Below are 21,377 nucleotides of genomic sequence, written 5' to 3' on the forward strand. Positions count from 1 at the left end.
TCTGGCAGGTGCCATTGGAACATGAATGTTATTCTCTTCATCTGTCAGTAGTTATAATGTTATGGCTGATCGATGATTGTCTTACATTTCATCAGAAGAATAAATTGAAGTGACTGGGCCTCAATGCAAAATCTGCAACATAGCCCTCATTTGCCATTCAAAAAAATCATCTCCTCAAATGGGACACAGACCTTTTGGACCCTGGGGTCCAACCACAATTTACAGTTACGCTCCGGCATGTCATGACGGTACGTTTCTGTGATGTCAGGAAAGCCTCTGGTTGATGTGCAACAATTACTTTTACGCAGGAAATTCAGCAATGCCAGTAAGTATAGGCCCATATACACATTATGCTCCAGTAAAAGTGAGCACTGTGCGGGCTATGTGCATAGTGAACAGTCAGTGCTGAACTTCAAGTCACCAATGAGACGTAGCTGACAACATACACTGGTCATTATACAAAATGGTGGGACATACGACGCAGAAGACCTGGGTGCAGTCCTTAAAAGGGATTCCATAAACAAGTTGGATTTTCTAAACTAGACAACTTTATCATCATCAAAAAGGTTACATTTCCTGTAGTTCAAATCTATTAACTACGGGTCCTGTAATAATTGCATAGAAGCATAGAAACATAGAAACATAGAATGTGTCGGCAGATAAGAACCATTTGGCCCATCTAGTCTGCCCAATATACTGAGTACTATGGATAGCCCCTGGCCCTATCTTATATGAAGGATGGCCTTATGCCTATCCCATGCATGCTTAAACTCCTTCACTGTATTTGCAGCTACCACTTCTGCAGGAAGGCTATTCCATGCATCCACTACTCTCTCAGTAAAGTAATACTTCCTGATATTACTTTTAAACCTTTGCCCCTCTAATTTAAAACTATGTCCTCTTGTAGCAGTTTTTCTTCTTTTAAATATTCTCTCCTCTTTTACCTTGTTGATTCCCTTTATGTATTTAGCAGTTTCTATCATATCCCCTCTGTCTCGTCTTTCTTCCAAGCTATACATGTTAAGGTCCTTTAATCTTTCCTGGTAAGTTTTATCCTGCAATCCATGTACCAGTTTAGTAGCTCTTCTCTGAACTCTCTCTAAAGTATTAATATCCTTCTGGAGATATGGTCTCCAGTACTGAGCACAATACTCCAAATGAGGTCTCACTAGTGCTCTGTAGAGCGGCATGAGCACCTCCCTCTTTCTACTGGTAATGCCTCTCCCTATACACCCAAGCATTCTGCTAGCATTTCCTGCTGCTCTATGACATTGTCTGCCTACCTTTAAGTCTTCTGAAATAATGACCCCTAAATCCCTTTCCTCAGATACTGAGGTTAGGACTGTATCACTGATTTTATATTCTGCTCTTGGGTTTTTACGCCTCAGGTGCATTATTTTGCACTTATCCACATTAAATTTTAGTTGCCAGATTTGACCATTCCTCTAGTTTTCCTAAATCCTTTTCCATTTGGTGTATCCCTCCAGGAACATCAACCCTGTTACAAATCTTTGTGTCATCAGCAAAAAGACACACCTTACCATCGAGGCCTTCTGCAATTTCGCTGATAAAGATATTAAACAATATGGGTCCCAGAACAGATCCCTGAGGTACCCCACTGGTAACAAGACCATGGTATGAATATACTCCATTGACTACAACCCTCTGTTGCCTGTCCCTCAGCCACTGCCTAATCCATGTTTTAAATTTCTTATAGGGTATTTACTAAAATGCTGATTTAGGGCTGTGGCCCTTTTACAGTTCTTACCTGCACAGCAGGGCTCAAGTCACCCATTTTTAAAGTAGAACTCCCACAAAATAATGTTATTCTCTGACCTGTTAGAAAGGTAGATAATGTAATCTGTAGTGAATATAATCTTCTCATCAGTGACTGTATTTGTGAGTTATCCCCTCCCTTCTGATCCTGTGACCAACTCTCTGATCTCCAACTGACACAGGGCAGGAAGTCAGTTACTTCTCTATTCATTCCTATGAGACGGACATTGAGGCTCTCATATGCATACATAGAGAAACTGACTTCCTGTCCACAAGTAAGATGCTGATTTAGAAAGTCTGATTGCTGGTCACATGACACAGCTGAGAAGCAGAAGGGAGGGGATAACTCACAAATACAGTCACTGATGAGAAGATTATATTCACTACAGATTACATCATCTACCTTTCTAACCAGTCAGAGAATACATTTTTTTTGCAGGAGTTCTTCTTTAAGGAACCTGTAGCATAGCTCCATTCAAGTGACTGGGACCAGCTGCAGTTCCCTGCACCACCGGGTGGCCAGGAGCTACCTACCATTTCTTTCTACATACTAATAAATTACACATCATCTTTTCTTACTTGGATATTTTGCCGTTTACTGCTAGGTGAAAGAAGCAAAGGGATGTCCGCGACTGGTGAGTAAAGTGGGGGAGTTCCAACATATCGAGGTGGGTTTATGTAGCCCTCAGAGGTATAAGTACTGCAGGGATGGTCAGGACTCAAACAGCTTTCGGTAAGTGGGCACCACTGTTTGCCATTTTGACAGGCCCCAGTAGTGTTACATAGAGGATGCGGATGGCAGGTAGCAAAAGGAGACTGCTGGAGTACACAACCTGCACGGATATAGAAAGGAGCACACATTACTATAGGAACGATCACTTCCAATAGCACAATGGTACTACACTGCAAAGAGAACTAATTTAAAGGGACATAGATATTCATGGTCTATCCTCAGGATCCTCATTCATATTAGATTGGTGGGGGTCAGTTGCCCGTTACCCCCACTGATCAGTTGTTTTGGGCAGCCACTATGCAGTGGACGGAGCTGAAAGCAGAAGGGTCTGTCCACTGTGTACTTTACAGCACCAGGATAATGCAGCTTAGTTCCCACTCAATTGAATGGAAGCTGCTGAGCTGCAGGAACGGGCACGGCCACTACGGTAGATGGACCCTTCTGCTTCCAGCCCCGTCCACTGTATAGTTTCCAGTATCTACCTGAGACAGCTGTTTGGTGGGGGTGCTGGGTGTCAGACCTCCACCTATGTGATCTAATGACTTAACCTGAGGATGGTTCATCAATATCTACGTCCTGGAAAATCCCTTTAATCCACACACAGTACAAATTTCTAAATTAAAAATACTGTACCAATGACATTTCTTTATCCTATGTATCAAGACACTTCTACCTATTCACTGTGACTGGCAGCCCCGCCATGAATTATATGGCCATTACACCGTTAATATCGCTGGGTAGGGCACTTAAAATTTGTAATGTCACACTTTTATGGTCGCTGACTGCTTTATTACTGCAGAGATAGAGAAGTTTCATTCATTATGTAAATGAACTGGCAGTGCCCTTGGAGCAGTCTCCAGCCCGGCAAGTGCAAACACCGCCCAATGCTGCCCCCCTAGGCCATGAGTGAAACATGCCCTGGTCTAGCAGGTCACTGTATTTGGCCCGGGAACACATGATGGTATTATTGACGGGGTCCCAGCAGTGAGACCCTCACTGATCTTAAGAATGGGGTTTACAATACCCCCAACTGAATGAAGCGGCAATCAGGAATGCACACTGCTGCTTCATTCATTGTCTATAGGACTGCCAAACTCTGTAGTCGGCAAATTCGGCTGTACTCGGCTAATTAGGTCAGTCCCATAGAAAGTTTGCCGGGTAGTCTCCTTCATTTGGGGACAACAGTTGTGCAATTTTCCTAAATATGGGCAGCACAGTGGCTCAGTGGTCAGCACTGATGCCTTGCGGCGCAGCAGTCCTAAGTTCAAATCTTACCAAAGACAACATCTGCATGGAGTTTGTATGTTCTCCTCATATCTGTGTGGGTTTCCTCCTCCAAAGATGTACTATGTATAGGGAATTTAGATTGTGAGCTCCACTGGAGACAGTGTGATGCTAATGTCTGTAAAGCGCTGAGTAACATGTCACAGCTATATAAGTGAGTAAAATAAATCTATCTATACTTGTGTTTCAATTTCTCCTAACTTTTATGCCCATGCATGATCTTGTAACACACAGCAAAACTGCTGTAATATCCAACTCCAGCAGAGGGCACCAGATCCTTGGTCAAGACGACAAGATTAAAGGGAGTCTGTCACCTCCATATGGCCATATACAGTGCTTACATTTCCTATAGCACACCTATACATGAATGTAATGGTACCTGTGTCTTTGTCTTTACACTTGCAGAAGAACTTTAAATGATATGCAAATGAGCACTCGCAGGTGCCCAGGGGCGGCGTTCACTGTGTTGGTGCCCAGGCTGCCCTGCCTTTTTTTCATTGTTCCCCCGCCCCAGCCTCTGCCTATGCCCACCCTCCTATTCCCTTGCATCATCCTAAGGTCCGGCCGAGATCCCGCGACTGTGCACTTCCTCGCCGGGTCGGAGCATGCGCACTGCGATGCCCATTGTGGGCATTGCATCGCTTTAACTACTGCGCATGCGCCAGCAAACACCACATTGCCGCTGGTTTTGCGTCATTCGCCGGAGCATGCGCAGTAGTTAAAGCGATGCCATGCCAACAATGGGCATCGCAGTGTGCATGCTCCGGCCCGGTGAGGCAGTGCACAGTCGCGGGATCTCGGCCGGACCTTAGGATGACGCAAGGGAATAGGAGGGCGGGCATATGCAGAGGCTGGGGTGGGGGAACAATGAAAAAAGGCAGGGCAGTCTGGGCACCAACACAGTGAGGCACTTGCCTTGGCACTTGCGAAGGGCTCATTTGCATATCAATCAAAGTTCGTTTTTCCAGCTTCTGCAAGTGTAAAGGCAAAGACAAAGGTACCATTACATTCATGTATAGGTGTGCTATAGGGCAATGTAAGCACTGTATATGGCCATATGGAGGTGACAGACTCCCTTTAAGTCTGGACAGGAAGTGGGCAGAGAATACTATTCCAGTGTGTGCGCAGAACCCAGATACAGTCATGTGAAAAAATTAGGACACCCTTTGAAAGCATGTGGTTTTTTGTAACATTTTTAATAAATGGTTATTTCATCTCCGTTTCAACAATACAGAGAGATTAAAGTAATCCAACTAAACAAAGAAAACTGAAGAAAAGTCTTTTCAAGATCTTCTGTAAATGTCATTCTACAAAAATGCCTATTCTAACTGAGGAAAAAGATAGGACACCCTCACATGTATTCCCTCTTAAATTGGCTCAGATCTCACACCAGGTGCACATAATTAGTAGATCGTTACTCTGCATGTTGAATGAGGCTTGCCCTATTTAAACCTCAGACATTTAGTTTGGTGTGCTCCTGACTGTTGAAGTGAGAGTGAGCACCATGGTGAGAGCAAAAGAGCTGTCAGAGGACTTCAGAAAAAAGATTGTAGCAGCCTATGAGTCTGGGAAGGGATTTAAAAAGATCTCAAAAGATTTTGAAATCAGCCATTCCACTGTCCGGAAGATAGTCTACAAGTGGAGGGCTTTCAAAACAACTGCCAACATGCCCAGGACTGGTCGCCCCAGCAAGTTCACCCCAAGAGCAGACCGCAAGATGCTAAAAGAGGTCTCCAAAAACCCTAAAGTGTCATCTCGAGAACTACAGCAGGCTCTGGCTACTGTTGATGTAGAAGTACATGCCTCTACAATCAGAAAGAGACTGTACAAGTTTAACTTGCATGGGAGGTGTGCAAGGAGGAAACCTTTGCTTTCCAAGAGAAACATCGAGGCCAGACTGACATTTGCCAGAGATAAAGTTGACAAAGACCAGGACTTCTGGAATAATGTTCTTTGGACAGATGAGTCCAAAATTGAATTATTTGGACACAACAGCAGAGGACATGTTTGGCGTAAACCAAACACAGCATTCCAAGAAAAGAACCTCATACCAACTGTGAAGCATGGAGGTGGAAGTGTCATGGTTTGGGGCTGCTTTGCTGCAGCAGGACCTGGTCAGCTCACCATCATAGAATCCACGATGAATTCTACTGTGTATCAGAAGGTGCTTGAAGAACATGTGAGACCATCAGTTAGAAAATTAAAGCTGAAGCGGAACTGGACCATGCAACATGACAATGACCCAAAACATACTAGTAAATCAACCAAAGATTGGCTGAAAAAGAAGAAATGGAGAGTCCTGGAATGGCCAAGTCAAAGTCCAGATTTGAATCCCATTGAGATGCTGTGGGGTGACTTGAAAAGGGCTGTACGTGCAAGAAACCCCTCAAACATCTCACAGCTGAAAAAGTTCTGCATTGAGGAGTGGGGTAAAATTTCCTCAGACCGATGTCGAAGACTGGTAGATGGCTACAAGAACCGTCTCACTGCAGTTATTTCAGCCAAAGGAGGTAACACTCGCTATTAGGGGCAAGGGTGTCCTATCTTTTTCCTCAGTTAGAATAGGCATTTTTGTAGAATGACATTTACAGAAGATCTTGAAAAGACTTTTCTTCAGTTTTCTTTGTTTAGTCGGATTACTTTAATCTCTCTGTATTGTTGAAACGGAGATGAAATAACCATTTATTAAAAATGTTACAAAAAACCACATGCTTTCAAAGGGTGTCCGAATTTTTTCACATGACTGTATGTAGCTCTGCTACTGCCAGAGTCCATGTTTCAGAGCAGCCAGTTTGGAGAACCTGGCTAAGGGTACTTTCACACTTGCGGCAGAGGATTCCGGAGGAACTGCCTGCCGGATCCATCAAAGCATATGCAAACTGATGGCATTTGTCAGACGGATCAGGATCCTGATCCGTATGACAAATGCATTGAAATGCCGGACCCGTCTCTCCAGTGTCAGCCAGAAAACGGATCCGGCAGTTATTTATTTTTAAATTTTTTGCAGTCTGAGCATGCGCAGACCACAATGCCGGATCCGTTTTGCCGGAACACTTGGGCCGGATCCGGCATTAATGCATTTCAATGGGAAAAAATGCCGGCAAGTAGAGATGAGCGAACTTCTGTTTTAAGTTCGGCGTCTAAAGTTCGGCTTCGGGTTAGCGGAGGATCCCGATATGGATTCCGAATTCCGTTGTGGTCCGTGGTAGCGGAATCAATCCCGATATGGATTCCGAATTCCGTTGTGGTCCGTGGTAGCGGAATCAATAATGACCATTATTGATTCCGCTACCACGGACCACAACGGAATTCGGAATCCATATCGGGATCCTCCGCTAACCCGAAGCCGAACTTTAGACGCCGAACTTAAAACAGAAGTTCGCTCATCTCTACCGGCAAGTGTTCCGGAATTTTGGACAGAGATAAAACTGTAGCATGCTGCGGTATTATCTCCATCCTCAAAAGGCAAAAAGACTGAACTGAAGACACCCTGATGCATCCTGAACGGATTGCTCTCCATTCAGAATGCATGGGAATAAAACTGATCAGTTCTTTTCCAGTATTGAGCCCCTAGGACGGAACTCAATGCCGGAAAAGAATAACGCTAGTGTGAAAGTACCCCAAGAAGAATATTGCTTGAAAGTTGTTCTCTGCTCAATCAAGCGTGATTGCTGAGGTGCAGAGACTGTCCAAGCATTATACACTGCCCGTCCAAAAAAAAAAGTCGCCACCAAAAATATTTTGTTGGACCGCCTTTAGCTTTGATTACGGCACGCATTCGCTGTGGCATTGTTTCGATAAGCTTCTGCAATGTCACAAGATTTATTTCCATCCCGTGTTGCATCCATTTTTCCCCAAGATCTTGCATTGATGATGGTAGAGTCTGACTGCTGCGCAAAGCCTTTTACAGCACATCCCAAAAGTTCTCAATGGGGTTAAGGGTCTGGACTCTGTGGTGGCCAATCCATGTGTGAAAATGATGTCTCATGCTCCCTGAACCACGCTTTCACAATTTGAGCCCGGTGAATCCTGGCATTGTCATCTTGGAATATGCCCGTGCCATCAGGGAAGAAAAAATCCATTGATGGAATAACCTGGTCATTCAGTATGTTCAGGTAGTCAACTAAACCTCATTCTTGGAACACATACTGTTTCTGAACCTAGTCCTGACCAACTTCAGCAACCCCAGATCATAGAACTGCCCCCACAGGCTTGTACAGTAGGCACTAGGCATGATGGGTGCATCACTTCATCTGCCTCTCTTCTTACCCTGATGTGCCCATCACTCTGGAACAGGGTAAATCTGGACTCATCAGACCACATGACCTTCTTCCATTGCTCCAGAGTCCAATCTTTATGCTCCCTAGCAAACTGAAGCCTTTTTTTCTGGTTTGTCTCACTGATTAGTGGTTTTCTTACGGCTACATAGCTGTTCAGTCCCAATCCCTTGCCCTGAGTTCTACTGTTGTTCTACTGTTGTTTTTCTTCGATTTGATTTCCCCAAACGTTTAAGTGATCGCCGATCACGATTATTCAGGATATTTTTCCCGCCACATTTCTTCCTCGAATACGATGGGTCCCCACTATCCTTCCAGTTTTTAATAATGCGTTGGACAGTTCTTAACTCAGTTTTAGTAGTTTCTGCAATCTCCTTAGATGTTTTCTCTGCTTGATGCATGCCAATGATTTGACCCTTCTCAAACAGACCAACATCTTTTCCACGACCACGAGATGTGTCTTTCGACATCGTTGTTTAAGAAATGAGAAGAAACTCATTGCACCAGTTGGGGTTAAATAACTTGTTGCCAGCTGAAAGACAATCGCCCATGCAGTAATTATCCAATAGGAGCAGTGGCGTAGCTATAGGGGAAGCGGCTGATTTGGGGCCCTGACCCAAAAGGGGCCCATCTAGGCAGAGGAGGACTAAGAGATTTGGTCAGGGCCCCCTCAACAGTATTACACAATGAAATTATATAAAGTGACAGTATAGACAGTCTGAGAGGGCGATCTTTACTAGCCACGGGAATGGGGGTGGCCTGAAAGGAAGGGGTTGCAAAAAAATTACTGGGGGAGGGGGGCCCCATAAAAAATTTTGCTGTGGGCCCAGTCATTGCCCAGTCATTTCTAGCTACGCCACTGAATAGGAGTCCCATAACTATTTGCTTAGTTAAATCTAGGTGGCGACAATTTTTTTGGACAGGCAGTGTATAATCCTGATTGCTGGTTTGGGTCTCATAAAATCAAGTCAGTAGTGACAGGGAAAACTGCAAAACCTACCAGGGGGAACCAAATGTTGTTCTGGACTACAAAATGGCCGTAGGATCTGGACTCGAGCCTGGTATTCGTGTTGAAGGGGCTGGATTCCCAATTCAAGAGACAAAGGAAATCCGGAATGGCTGAACCAAAGACCAGGAAACAGCATCACCTGCAGCAAGGTAGAGAACATTGTGCATAGTGTCCAGTGAGAATATGTACATTGCAACGCACTTTCCATAGATGATGAGATACACTTATATAACCGTGTGTGAAAGGTTTGTAAAACTTCAAAGACTTACTTCAATGTTACTTTCAAGGTCTTCATGTAAAGAGGATAATGTGATATTTCTTGTGTCAGCCTCATCGAAAACAGGGACCCCTACCAGGTACACGGGGGCATCAGGAAGGTGGGCTGAAAAGAAAGGTGCCCTTGACAATGTAAAGAATATATGTACTGGAACATCCAGCTAATAATGACCTGAAGATCCTGGGTCCCAATGTTAAATCTCAACAGGGCCCCGACCTGCCATGTGCCATTTATAATACTGGCATCTTATGTGGAAGAGGTACATTTTTTGCCCCCTCAGGCCACATGTGCAAATACAAACATGAATTGTTGCCCAGAATACCATAATAGTGAAGAAATTAGGCCACTGGCACCTTGACCTGGTTTGACTGCTACCTCCTTTACTAGGGTCCTAGGGGTGGCAATTGTCTGTACACAGTTAGTAGCTGTCAGGCAAAAGATTGGTGCAAGACATGAGGACCAATTTTTTTAAGAACCTTGGCACGGTGCTCAGGCTCAGACATGTCCTCCACAGTAGGATATGTTGGCTAATCTCTCAATTTTACATCAGTATGAGGGTCAGTAAGACGGCAGAGTGCACCTGTCTTTGTAAAAGTTATTCCAATTTTTTAAGATCAACAATCCCCTTTCATATAGCTGCGGTAAGAAGTAGAAGAATCGGAGACTGACCTCCTGCTTGACATTGACACAAAAATGCAGCCTTCTCCATGCATGAACGCTTCTGATAGATTTTCCCAGGTATTAATGGCAAAACTATACACTCCTCCTGTTCTTTCTGGTCACCTGAAGTAGGCACAACTAAGGAAATCCTGTCCTCTTTTCTCAAAGACTCCGACATAGTGATCCACACTGAGAGGTGCCTGTAAGAAATACATTATACTGTATAGATGACAACTGTTCAGGTACAGAATTCTGCGGTGATATACAGTTGCAAGAAAAAGTATGTGAACCCTTTGGAATGATATGGATTTCTGCACAAATTGGTCATAAAATGTGATCTGATCTTCATCTAAGTCACAACAATAGACAATCACAGTCTGCTTAAACTAATAACACACAAAGAATTAAATGTTACCATGTTTTTATTGAACAACTCATGTAAACATTCACAGTGCAGGTGGAAAAAGTATGTGAACCCTTGGATTTAATAACTGGTTGAACCTCCTTTGGCAGCAATAACTTCAACCAAGCGTTTCCTGTAGTTGCAGATCAGACGTGCACAACGGTCAGGAGTAATTCTTGACCATTCCTCTTTACAGAACTGTTTCAGTTCAGCAATATTCTTGGGATGTCTGGTGTGAATCGCTTTCTTGAGGTCATGCCACAGCATCTCAATCGGGTTGAGGTCAGGACTCTGACTGGGCCACTCCAGAAGGCGTATTTTCTTCTGTTTAAGCCATTCTGTTGTTGATTTACTTCTATGCTTTGGGTTGTTGTCCTGTTGCAGCACCCATCTTCTGTTGAGCTTCAGCTGGTGGACAGATGGCCTTAAGTTCTCCTGCAAAATGTCTTGATAAACTTGGGAATTCATTTTTCCTTCGATGATAGCAATCCGTCCAGGCCATGACGCAGCAAAGCAGCTCCAAACCATGATGCCCCCACCACCATACTTCACAGTTGGGATGAGGTTTTGATGTTGGAGTGCTGTGCCTCTTTTTCTCCACACATAGTGTTGTGTGTTTCTTCCAAACAACTCAACTTTGGTTTTATCTGTCCACAGAATATTTTGCCAGTACTGCTGTGGAACATCCAGGTGCTCTTGTGCAAAATGTAAACGTGCAGCAATGTTTTTTTTGGACAGCAGTGGCTTCCTCTGTGGTATTCTCCAATGAAATCCATTCTTGTTTAGTGTTTTACGTATCGTAGATTCGCTAACAGGGATGTTAGCATATGCCAGAGACTTTTGTAAGTCTTTAGCTGACACTCTAGGTGTAACAGTCCTACAGGCTCACCTGAGTCAGAGGACCGCTTGCTGGAGGTAGGAGTGGAGCCCAGTGGCAAGGACCGCAGGCAGGTAGTAGGTGCAGGAAGTCTGGCAGAGGCGTAGTCGGTAGGCAGGCGGTGGGTCAGGGCAGGCGGCAGTAAGCGTGGTCAGACAATCCGGATGGCAACAGTGGAGGCAGTTCAGTAGGTAGGGACAAGGCAGAAGAGTAGTCGGTAGGCAATTCCTGGTCAGCAGTGGACTTCCAGCAGTAGCAAGAGCAGCAGATGAGGAGAAGCTTGATCAAGGCTCAGGAGCTCAATAATCAGCAAACTGGAGTGCAAGGGGCTGGACTTATATAGGGAAGTACCAGGTGTGGGGAATCAAGGGTAATGAGCAAGGCTTGGCAAGACTGAGGTTAACTAATAGGCTTCAGGGAGGAATGTCCAGAGAGGACGGTAGCCTAGTAAGCAGGGCTAAGCGCCTGGGATGTGGCTGGTCACGGGTTCGAATCCCGACAGTACTCCCCCCCTTCCAAGGTGACCTCCGGGCACCGCAGGGGCAGGCTTACCGGGGTGCCGTTGGTGGAACTCTTTTACCAGTCTGGGGGCGTGGACATTTTCTTCTCGCTCCCAGGAGTTATCCTCGGGAGGGTAACCCTCCCACCCAATTAGGTATTGTAGTCTTCCCCGGTGGATCCTGGAGTCGAGAATCTTTGCGACAACGTATTCTTCTTCACCCTGTACCCTCACGGGTGGTGGAGGGGGCGAGTGGCGGCCTGTGAAGGTGTTCTCCACGTATGGCTTGAGGAGAGAGCAATGGAAGACAGGGTGCACCCTAATGGAGTCCGGAAGGTCGAGCCGGAACGTGACCTCGTTGATTTGTGCGGTGATCCGGAACGGACCCATGTATCTTTGGGCAAATTTTTTGGAGGGGACCTTCAATCTGAAGTTCCTGGTGGACAGCCACACCTTGTCTCCCACATGGAAGCCCGGGGTGGGTTTGCGACGTCTGTCTGCTCCCTGTTTAAAGCGCCTCTGGGCAAGCTGGAGGTTGTCTATAATGTTCTTTTGTGCCTCCTGTAGGGTTGTTAGGCGTTCGGCCAGTGCTGGGTGCGAGCCTGTGTTAGCAAAGAAGGGGCTGTGCTTGGTTGAGCTGTGCTCAGCATTGTTGTAGGCGAACTCGGCCGTGGGGAGATGATCAAGCCAGTCATCCTGCAGGTGGGAGCTGAAACAGTGTAGGTATTGCTCTAGGGTCTGATTAGTTCTCTCCGTCTGCCCGTTTGACTGAGTGTGGAAAGCAGAGGACAGGTTCACTTTAACCCCGAGCGCCAGGCAGAAGTTCTTCCAGAACTTTGAGGCAAATTGTACGCCTCGGTCGGAGACCACGTCGTCTGGGATCCCATGCAGCCTGAAGACCTCTCTGAGAATAAGATCGGCCATCTGTTTGGCTGTGGGTAGGCCTTTGTAGGGGATGAAATGGGCCATCTTGGTGAGACGGTCGACCACGACCAGGATGGTGTTCATCCCTTTTGAAGGAGGAAGGTCTACCACAAAGTCCATGGAGATCGAGCCCCAGGGGCGGGAGGGAATCGGGAGGGGTTGTAACAGACCCACGGGAGAGGAATGAGGAGTCTTATTGTGGGCACAGACCGTGCACGAGGAGATGTACCTCTTGATGTCCTCCTTGTATGTTGGCCACCAGAAGGAGCGGGAGAGAAGCTCCTGGGTCTTTCTTGTGCCAAAATGGCCGGCCACCTTGGAGTCATGGTTGAGTTTGAGCACTTCGAGCCGTGCGATTTCTGGTACATATAGTTGTAGGTCCTGATGAAACCAATGACCGTTCTTAAACGTAAGGCTGACATTCCCTGTGGGGTGGGAGAGGAAGGGGTCATTTTCATATCCTTCTTTGATTGTGCCCAGGAGTTCTTTAGAGTAGGTGGCCCCTACGACCCTTCTCTCGGGTAGGATGTTATTTTGGCCCTTGTTACTCTGTGAGGGCTCGGAAAACATTCTGGAGAGGGCGTCAGCCTTGCCGTTTTTTGATCCGGGGCGATAGGTGATGAGAAAGTTGAAGCGGGAAAAGAATAGGCTCCATCTGGCCTGTCTGGCTGAGAGTCTCTTAGCGCTGCGGATGAACTCGAGGTTCTTGTGGTCAGTTAGTACGATTATGGGGTTGGTGGCTCCCTCCAGCAGGTGTCTCCACTCGGAGAAGGCATCCTTGATCGCCAGTAGTTCTTTGTTCCCGATGTCATAGTTCTTCCCGGAGGGGGACATCTGGCGGGAGAAATATGCGCACGGGTGTAATAGCATCCTCTCCCCTGTCCGTTGTGACAAAACTGCCCCCACCGCGGAGTCTGATGCATCCACTTCAACTGTAAATGGCAGCTCGGGGTTTGGGTGGATTAGAATTGGAGCAGAAGTGAAGAGGAGTTTCAACTTGGTGAAGGCCTCCTGGGCCTTGAGTGTCCAGGAGAAAGGGACTGCCTTCTTGGTGAGTTGGGTGATTGGTGCTATGACCTTGGAGAAGTTCCGGATAAACTTCCGATAGAAGTTGGCGAAGCCAATGAATCTTTGTATCTCCTTCTCGTTTCTCGGAACGGGCCAGTTCATCACAGCTTGGACCTTCCCCGGATCCATACTTAGGCCCTCAGGGGAGATGATGTATCCGAGGAACTGAGTGGTGGTTCGCTCAATCTCGCATTTCTCTAGCTTGATATAGAGAGAGTTCTGTTGGAGTCTCTGCAGTACCCTGCGGACGTGTTCGCGGTGCTGCTCGAGGTCTTTAGAGAAGATCAAGATGTCGTCCAGGTAAACGACTACAAACAGATCCAGCATGTCCCTGAGGATGTCGTTAATGAAGTGCTGGAAGGTGGCGGGAGCATTGCAGAGTCCGAAAGGCATGACCAGGTACTCGAAATGACCATAACGTGTCCGGAAGGCGGTCTTCCATTCGTCCCCAGGGCGGATTCGGACGAGGTTGTAGGCCCCTCGAAGGTCGAGTTTAGTGAAGATCTTCGCTGCCCGGAGTCTCTCGAGAAGTTCTGAAATTAGTGGGAGCGGGTACCGGTTTTTTACAGTTATGTTGTTAAGCTTTCTGTAGTCTTTGCAGGGACGCAGGGAGGAGTCTTTTTTCTCTACGAAGAAAAAGGGGGCTCCCGCTGGGGAGGTAAAGGGCCGGATGAACCCCTTCCTCAGGTCCTCGTCCAGGTACTCTTTCAGAGCCTTGAGTTCAGGTTCTGAGAGGGGGTAGATACTGCCAAAGGGTATTTCGGCCCCGGGCAACAGTTCTATAGGGCAGTCGTAGGGTCGGTGTGGTGGCAGCTTGTCTGCGTTTTTCTTGTCGCAGACATCCTGGAACTCGCTGTATTGAGGGGGTAGCAGATCCTTGACGGATAGTTTTGAGATGGTGGTGTCTTCGGGTGGAAGGACGGGTTTGTGGGAGCAATTTAGTGAGCAGAACTCGGATGGGAATCGTATGCAGCGGGTTTCCCAGTCCACCGAGGGGTTGTGGGTGGCCAACCAAGGGATGCCCAAGATCACCGGGAACTTCGGGGAAGCGATCAGCGAGAAGTGGATCTTTTCGCGGTGATCGGGTTCTATGAGGAGTTGTAGTTCGGTGGTCTCGTGAGTGGCCGGCCCCGAGGAGAGTGGGGATCCGTCGACGGTTTCCAGGTCAACGGGGGCTGCCTTGATTGTCAGTGGAATGTTCTTTTCGCGGGCGAAGGTTAGGTCCATGAAGTTGCCTCCCGCCCCAGAGTCTAACATCGCTGAACAGGGGAGTTGTCGCCCCTCAATGTCGATGAAGATGGGAACGATGAAGTGGGATCCATGAGCCGCCGTGTTGTTATTTTCCGGGGCTGCTGGCGGGGTTGGAGTCTGTGGTTGCTCCTTTAGTTCCGTGACGGCAATAGTCTTTCGGATCTTATGAGGACATTTGATGGCAAAATGACCCGGCTCCCCACAGTAGAGGGAGAGGTTTTCGGCCAGCCGTCTCTCCTTCTCAGCTGTAGATAGAGACCTACGTAGAGCGTCGACCTGCATAGGTTCAGTTGCTGATTGGGGGTCGCGCTGGGCGTTGGAAGAGAAGGAGTAAGTGGGTCTGTGGTCCGCGGACCAGAGTCTTTCTTTCTTCCTCTCGGAGAGTCTTTGATCTATCCGGATGCATAACTGAATGAAGTCATCCAGATCGTCCGGGGCCTCAACTCTGGCGAGTTCGTCCTTTATTAATTCTGACAGGCCTCGCCGGAATTGGCTCCTCTGTGCCGCTGGGTTCCAGGTGGTGTCTGTGACCCAATGGCGAAACTCGGCGGTGTATTCGGCGACGGAGCGTCTCCCTTGCCGCAGACCATGTAGTCGTGCCTCAGCTGTCGCACAGCGGTTAGGGTCGTCGAAGACTTGGCTCATGGCGGTGATGAAGTTGTTTAGGTTGTCCAGGAGCTGACTGTTAGTCTCCACGTAAGGTGATGCCCATGCTAATGCTTCTTCCGTCAGGAGATTGACCATGAATAGCACCTTCTTTTTCTCGGTGGTGAAGGGGGCCGGGTACATCTGAAAATAGATGCGGCATTGGTTTAGAAACCCCCGATACTGGCGTCTGTCACCGCCGAATCTTGATGGGAGTGGCATGCGGGTGTCTGCGGCTGCGCCGCGGACATGCAGGTGTTGCCTCTGTAGTTCAATAATCTCCCTTTGCTGGCTTTGGACTACGCCTTGGAGCTGGGCAAATTTCTCCTGATATGTAGTACCAAATTCTTGAAGTTCGGAGACCTGCTTACGCAGAGTGGCCATTGCGGACTCCATAGTGGGCTGATTATTCTGTAACAGTCCTACAGGCTCACCTGAGTCAGAGGACCGCTTGCTGGAGGTAGGAGTGGAGCCCAGTGGCAAGGACCGCAGGCAGGTAGTAGGTGCAGGAAGTCTGGCAGAGGCGTAGTCGGTAGGCAGGCGGTGGGTCAGGGCAGGCGGCAGTAAGCGTGGTCAGACAATCCGGATGGCAACGGTGGAGGTAGTTCAGTAGGTAGGGACAAGGCAGAAGAGTAGTCGGTAGGCAATTCCTGGTCAGCAGTGGACTTCCAGCAGTAGCAAGAGCAGCAGATGAGGAGAAGCTTGATCAAGGCTCAGGAGCTCAATAATCAGCAAACTGGAGTGCAAGGGGCTGGACTTATATAGGGAAGTACCAGGTGTGAGGAATCAAGGGAAATGAGCAAGGCTTGGCAAGACTGAGGTTAACTAATAGGCTTCAGGGAGGAATGTCCAGAGAGGACGGTAGCCTAGTAAGCAGGGCTACCGCCTGGGATGTGGCTGGTCACGGGTTCGAATCCCGACACTAGGATTCTTCTTCACCTCATTGAGCAGTCTGCGCTGTGTTCTTGCAGTCATCTTTACAGGACGGCCACTCCTAGGGAGAGTAGCATCAGTGCTGAACTTTCTCAATTTATAGACAATTTGTGTTACCGTGGACTGATTAAGAGCAAGACTTTTGGAGATACTTTTATAACCCTTTCCAGCTTTATGCAAGTCAACAATTCTTAATCGTAGGTCTTCTGAGAGCTCTTTTGTGCGAGGCATCATTCACATCAGGCAATGCTTCTTGTGAAAAGCAAACCCAGAACTGGTGTGTGTTTTTTATAGGGCAGGGCAGCTGTAGCCAACACCTCCAATCTCATCTCATTGATTGGACTCCAGTTGGCTGACACCTCACTCCAATTAGCTCTTGGAGATGTCATTAGTCTAGGGGTTCACATACTTTTTCCACTTGCACTGTGAATGTTTACATGGTGTGTTCAATAAAAACATGGTAACATTTAATTATTTGTGTGTTATTAGTTTAAGCAGACTGTGATTGTCTATTGTTGTGACTTAGATGAAGATCAGATCACATTTTATGACCAAGGGTTCACATACTTTTTCTTGCAACTGTATGTTCTGTATATACAATATGGCTGACCTTCTAGTCTACAATATCCAATCAGGTGACAGAAGAAATGGGACACAATGGGATTTATGTTTACAGAAATATACCATTATGGGAAGGAATAACTTCTTACCCAGAAAAAGATTCCTGTATAAAAGTTAGTTGGTCCATTGAGGTTATGTACGCAAGATGACCTCCAGGAACTGCAGAACAACGACTGCGGGCAGAAATGAGTGACTCTCTTACATGACTCAACCAATAGCAGTGCAGGTCACCGAGGAAAATTCTCCCTCCGCGAGGGCAGGATGATTCATCTGAAAGATGGTACAGAACATAATAATGAGGATTTAGTTAGCATGAAAGGTAATACTACCAACAACATCTATACATATGATGTGCTTAAAAAGTTGTGAATATATTGCACCACTTATCTTATAGGACTATATCCCAGAGCTGCATCACAATTCTACTAGTTGTTACTGCAGTATCCCAGACCAGGGTACTTGCAAACTGTTCCTTGGGTTTGGTGTTGTTTGATGTATTAATGCATTGTATTGTACCCAGTATAGCTTTTGTACGGATCAGTTGGGGTTAAAGATCCTGACTCCACTGCAGAAAGATAGGTGTGGGATGTGGATTGGCCCTTAGCTCAGTCTAGAGTTAGCAGGGGAATTGAGGGAAGCTACACCTGGACACGGGCACACTTGGACACTATATGGCCAACTGTAACTTAAGCCCTGTATCCCTGTATATGGGAAATTACAGCCACCATTGTAAGAGTAATATTGCTAGGCATAAATTCTGCAGAGAGAGACTTTGGAGGGACAGATGAAAGAGTACTACATTCCCCATTGCTTAAATACATACATTGCTATCTGGGAAGCTCTGCGCTGCAAACTGTCTTCTGATACCGCTGGATATACTACAACTCCCATTCTTCACTTTAGTAAAGAGAGACATTTATTTTCCACACCTGGTTGCTGACTCCTGCGCCATATGCTGTCCATTTCACCCTACACCTCCTGCCTTGCATCCGCACCAAATCGATAACATCAAGGGTACCCCAACTACTATTAGGCAGGAGACCCAACATCAAGGTGTGCCCTGGGGGTAGAAAGGGTGCAACCTCCTAACACTGCCCTGACCTTAGGAGGATTGGTGTGAGGATTTCCACTGTCATTGACCGTTACAGCCATTTAATTCACTACCATTCCCATCCTCCACTCCGGTGCTCCAAGCTCTGTGGCATTGATGTCAACAGACGTGTAGCTGAGATCCTATAGTACAGTGGGCAAGTTGATATATGTCAGGTGTAAAGACAACATGTTGTGGAATGCAAATCACTAAAGCAAAATCTGTGTAGACTGTCAACAAGGAATGCTGGGAGATTTCAGCTCTGAGGCCAGCATTACTGTGCATGCAGCTCTGAACTATAACACTTAGGCCTCATGCACACGGCCGTTGTTTTGGTACGCATCCAAACCGCAGTTTTTGCGGCTCGGATGCGGACCCATTTACTTCAATGGGGCCGTAAAAGATGCAGACAGCACTCCGTGTGCTGTCCGCATCCGTTGCTCCGTTCCGTGGCCCCGCTAAAAAAATATAACAAGTCCTATTCTTGTCCACGCTTTGCGGACAAGAATAGGCATTTATATTAAAGGCTGTCCGTGCCGTTCCGCAAATTGCGGAACGCGCACGGACGCCATCTGTGTTTTACGGACCAGCGATTTGCGGACCGCAAAACACACCACGGTCGTGTGCATGAGGCCTTACTGTAATAAATGAATAGTACAAATTGGGTCCAAGTAGTCAGGTGAAAGTAGGCCTGTCTGGGTTTAAATAAGAAATTAGGTTTTTGAGCTTTTTGATTAGGTTAATTTTTGGGTTAAATGGCGAGATACCTGGACTTATTTAAAGAGATTTCGCCGTTGTGTTTCATTTATTGGAAAAATGGAGAGACCTAGATAAGAAACTTAAATACTGTCAGGCCAGCATCTTGTGGGATATTTGGAAATATGCTTTTTATTCCATGTCTGGAGAAAACAAAGTTTAAGGATTGAATGGGAAGGTGGAAATTAGGGCTAAAGAGGGACCAGAGACCAAAGCTGTATACTGCTTGGATACAAGTTACCTTCAGTAAAGAAACGTTTGAACTTCATCTTAAGGTCTGGACATCATTTCTGCTGCAAAATTCCTCTATTACTCCTACTATCACTACACTCAAATTTATTGCAAGTGAGCCAGGAGCCAGGAGTCCAGCCGTACCAGGTAGGAGACACCGTGACACAACTACCACAAAACTACAGAGACATTATAAGCCATTACACCACTCTGGCATTCGTAACCTGGGACGTGAGTTATAACACCTTGGAAGGGCCCTCGGGTAGTAACCTGCGCACGCTGCAATTGGCGTCACGAACAAATACAGACTATTATCCACCCGTATCCTGGCCACTGCATAAGTGGCGTCAGCGTTACCCCAAATCCTGCTCTATTGCAAGAGGAGAAAAAGAGAATTGCACCAGCGTCTTTTAAAATTGGCTAAATCTGTAATGTATGGAGGTAGCAGCTCTTTGTTGCTGCAGTACTTTAATATATTGAATTCCTACAAGAGCATTGGAAACTAGGTTCTCTGAATCAGACAAACCCTTGTAGGCTCATTCAGTAAAGTGAACATTAGAGGGTCTGCAGTTTTGCCTGATGAAGGGGCCAGTATGGCCCAGAAATGCATTGCTTTAATAAAACCATTTGTTTGACTTACAAGCTTGACTTGATTGTTTGACTTACCTAACTACTTACCTTGTTTGGGCCCCGGTGAAGCTCTCGTTCTCTTTCTTCTGTTCTTTATATGAGAAAACTATGGAATGCCACAATTGAAGGTACATAGTCTGATGACAGGTAGCAAGTGCCGATAGAGAGCAACAAGGACCAGGGGCAAAGAGTGATAAGCAGGCCATTGTAACCTCCATCCAAGGAAAAAAAGAATGATTGGGGTAGTGGTTCGATTGGAATTGGAGTCGCTAGGTCAAGAAGACACTGGGGAGAGCGGCCAGGGCCGGAGGTGTCATTGGAGCTTTTAAGAAAAAAACTAATATGTGGTGGAAAAAACGGGTATGGGAATTGGGCCAGGTGTAAAAGATGGGCATAGTTACAGGTATGAAAGAAGGGCCAGGCGAGGGTTTCGGAATTCCGATCTGACAATGAGGTGGAACTGCAACCTTTACCACAACATGGGGGTGGTAATCGGTGGGCTTGCAGCATGGCTGTGTGGCTGGTTCACTAAAAGGCAGACCCGACATCATCCAGGTTGAGACGTGACCTGGCTGAACGAGTTTAGGGCGGGGGGGTATCACATTTTATGCTGGGCTCGTCACGCCGGATGTCTATTATATAGCATGCATTACTAGTGGTGGTGGGCACTATGTTAGGTATACTACCGTAGGAAACAAACTGTTGCTGATTGGAGTGTTTAAATAGGACAATACCTGTTTTATAAAATATTGGTATTTGACATCAAATGACAATTCTTATAATTCTATCTTGTGCTGATCATCTCTGGGTTACTGCAATCTCTATAAATGCAGGGTTAATTATTTATTTTTTTCAGCTTTAGAAGCTCCAGCTGGACCTGAACCCTATAGTCCTAGTATCTATAAGTGGCGACTCCTCCCGCTCCCGTGTGGATGATTAACTATATTTTGTATAGAGAGAAAGCTGTCAATCAGCAGCGACGGAGCCAGGGGCTCGTCTCTACAAGCACATCACATTGAGTGGACAACTAGAGGTGATCAACAGTGATTGTAGGAAACCCACAGCCAAAAGTAGATGATCCTGGGCTGTGATCAGGGTCACCAGTCTATGCCACCCTCTGTAAGGGCGGCTAAACCTGGCGACACATTCCCTTTAATGGCAGTGAGGAGGAAACACCTCATATTGTCACCTACTCTTACCATGCTTAGTACAAAAATATGGTGACAATAATGTATCAGATGTAATGTAATCTCTAGATGGCGCTACAGCTCCTCCTAATGAACATCTATCCGCTACAATGACTGACTGTGAAGACCACGGTTATTCATAGGTTGTAGCATTCGCTAGGAAAAATGTGTTAAAGGGATTCTGTCACCAGGTTTCACCCCTGTCAGCTAAACATATGTTGATGTTCAGGGCGTCTTCACGATTCC

At 46.6% G+C, this 21,377-nt stretch overlaps 1 protein-coding gene across 1 annotated transcript in view; it reads right to left on the reverse strand.

The window, feature by feature from the left end:
• LOC121005732 (polycystin-1-like) overlaps positions 1-21,377 on the reverse strand; it is a 116,813-nt gene that overhangs the window by 52,445 nt on the left and 42,991 nt on the right. The window contains exons 8-12 of the mRNA XM_040438501.1: positions 17,327-17,507; positions 10,026-10,216; positions 9,349-9,461; positions 9,071-9,218; positions 2,356-2,609 (exon numbers count right to left, since the gene is read on the reverse strand). Coding sequence (XP_040294435.1) covers positions 2,356-2,609; positions 9,071-9,218; positions 9,349-9,461; positions 10,026-10,216; positions 17,327-17,507 — 887 coding nt within the window. The remainder of the gene's footprint in view (positions 1-2,355; positions 2,610-9,070; positions 9,219-9,348; positions 9,462-10,025; positions 10,217-17,326; positions 17,508-21,377) is intronic.

This window comes from Bufo bufo, chromosome 6 (assembly GCF_905171765.1).
Source record: "Bufo bufo chromosome 6, aBufBuf1.1, whole genome shotgun sequence".
Classification (NCBI taxonomy): domain Eukaryota; kingdom Metazoa; phylum Chordata; class Amphibia; order Anura; family Bufonidae; genus Bufo; species Bufo bufo.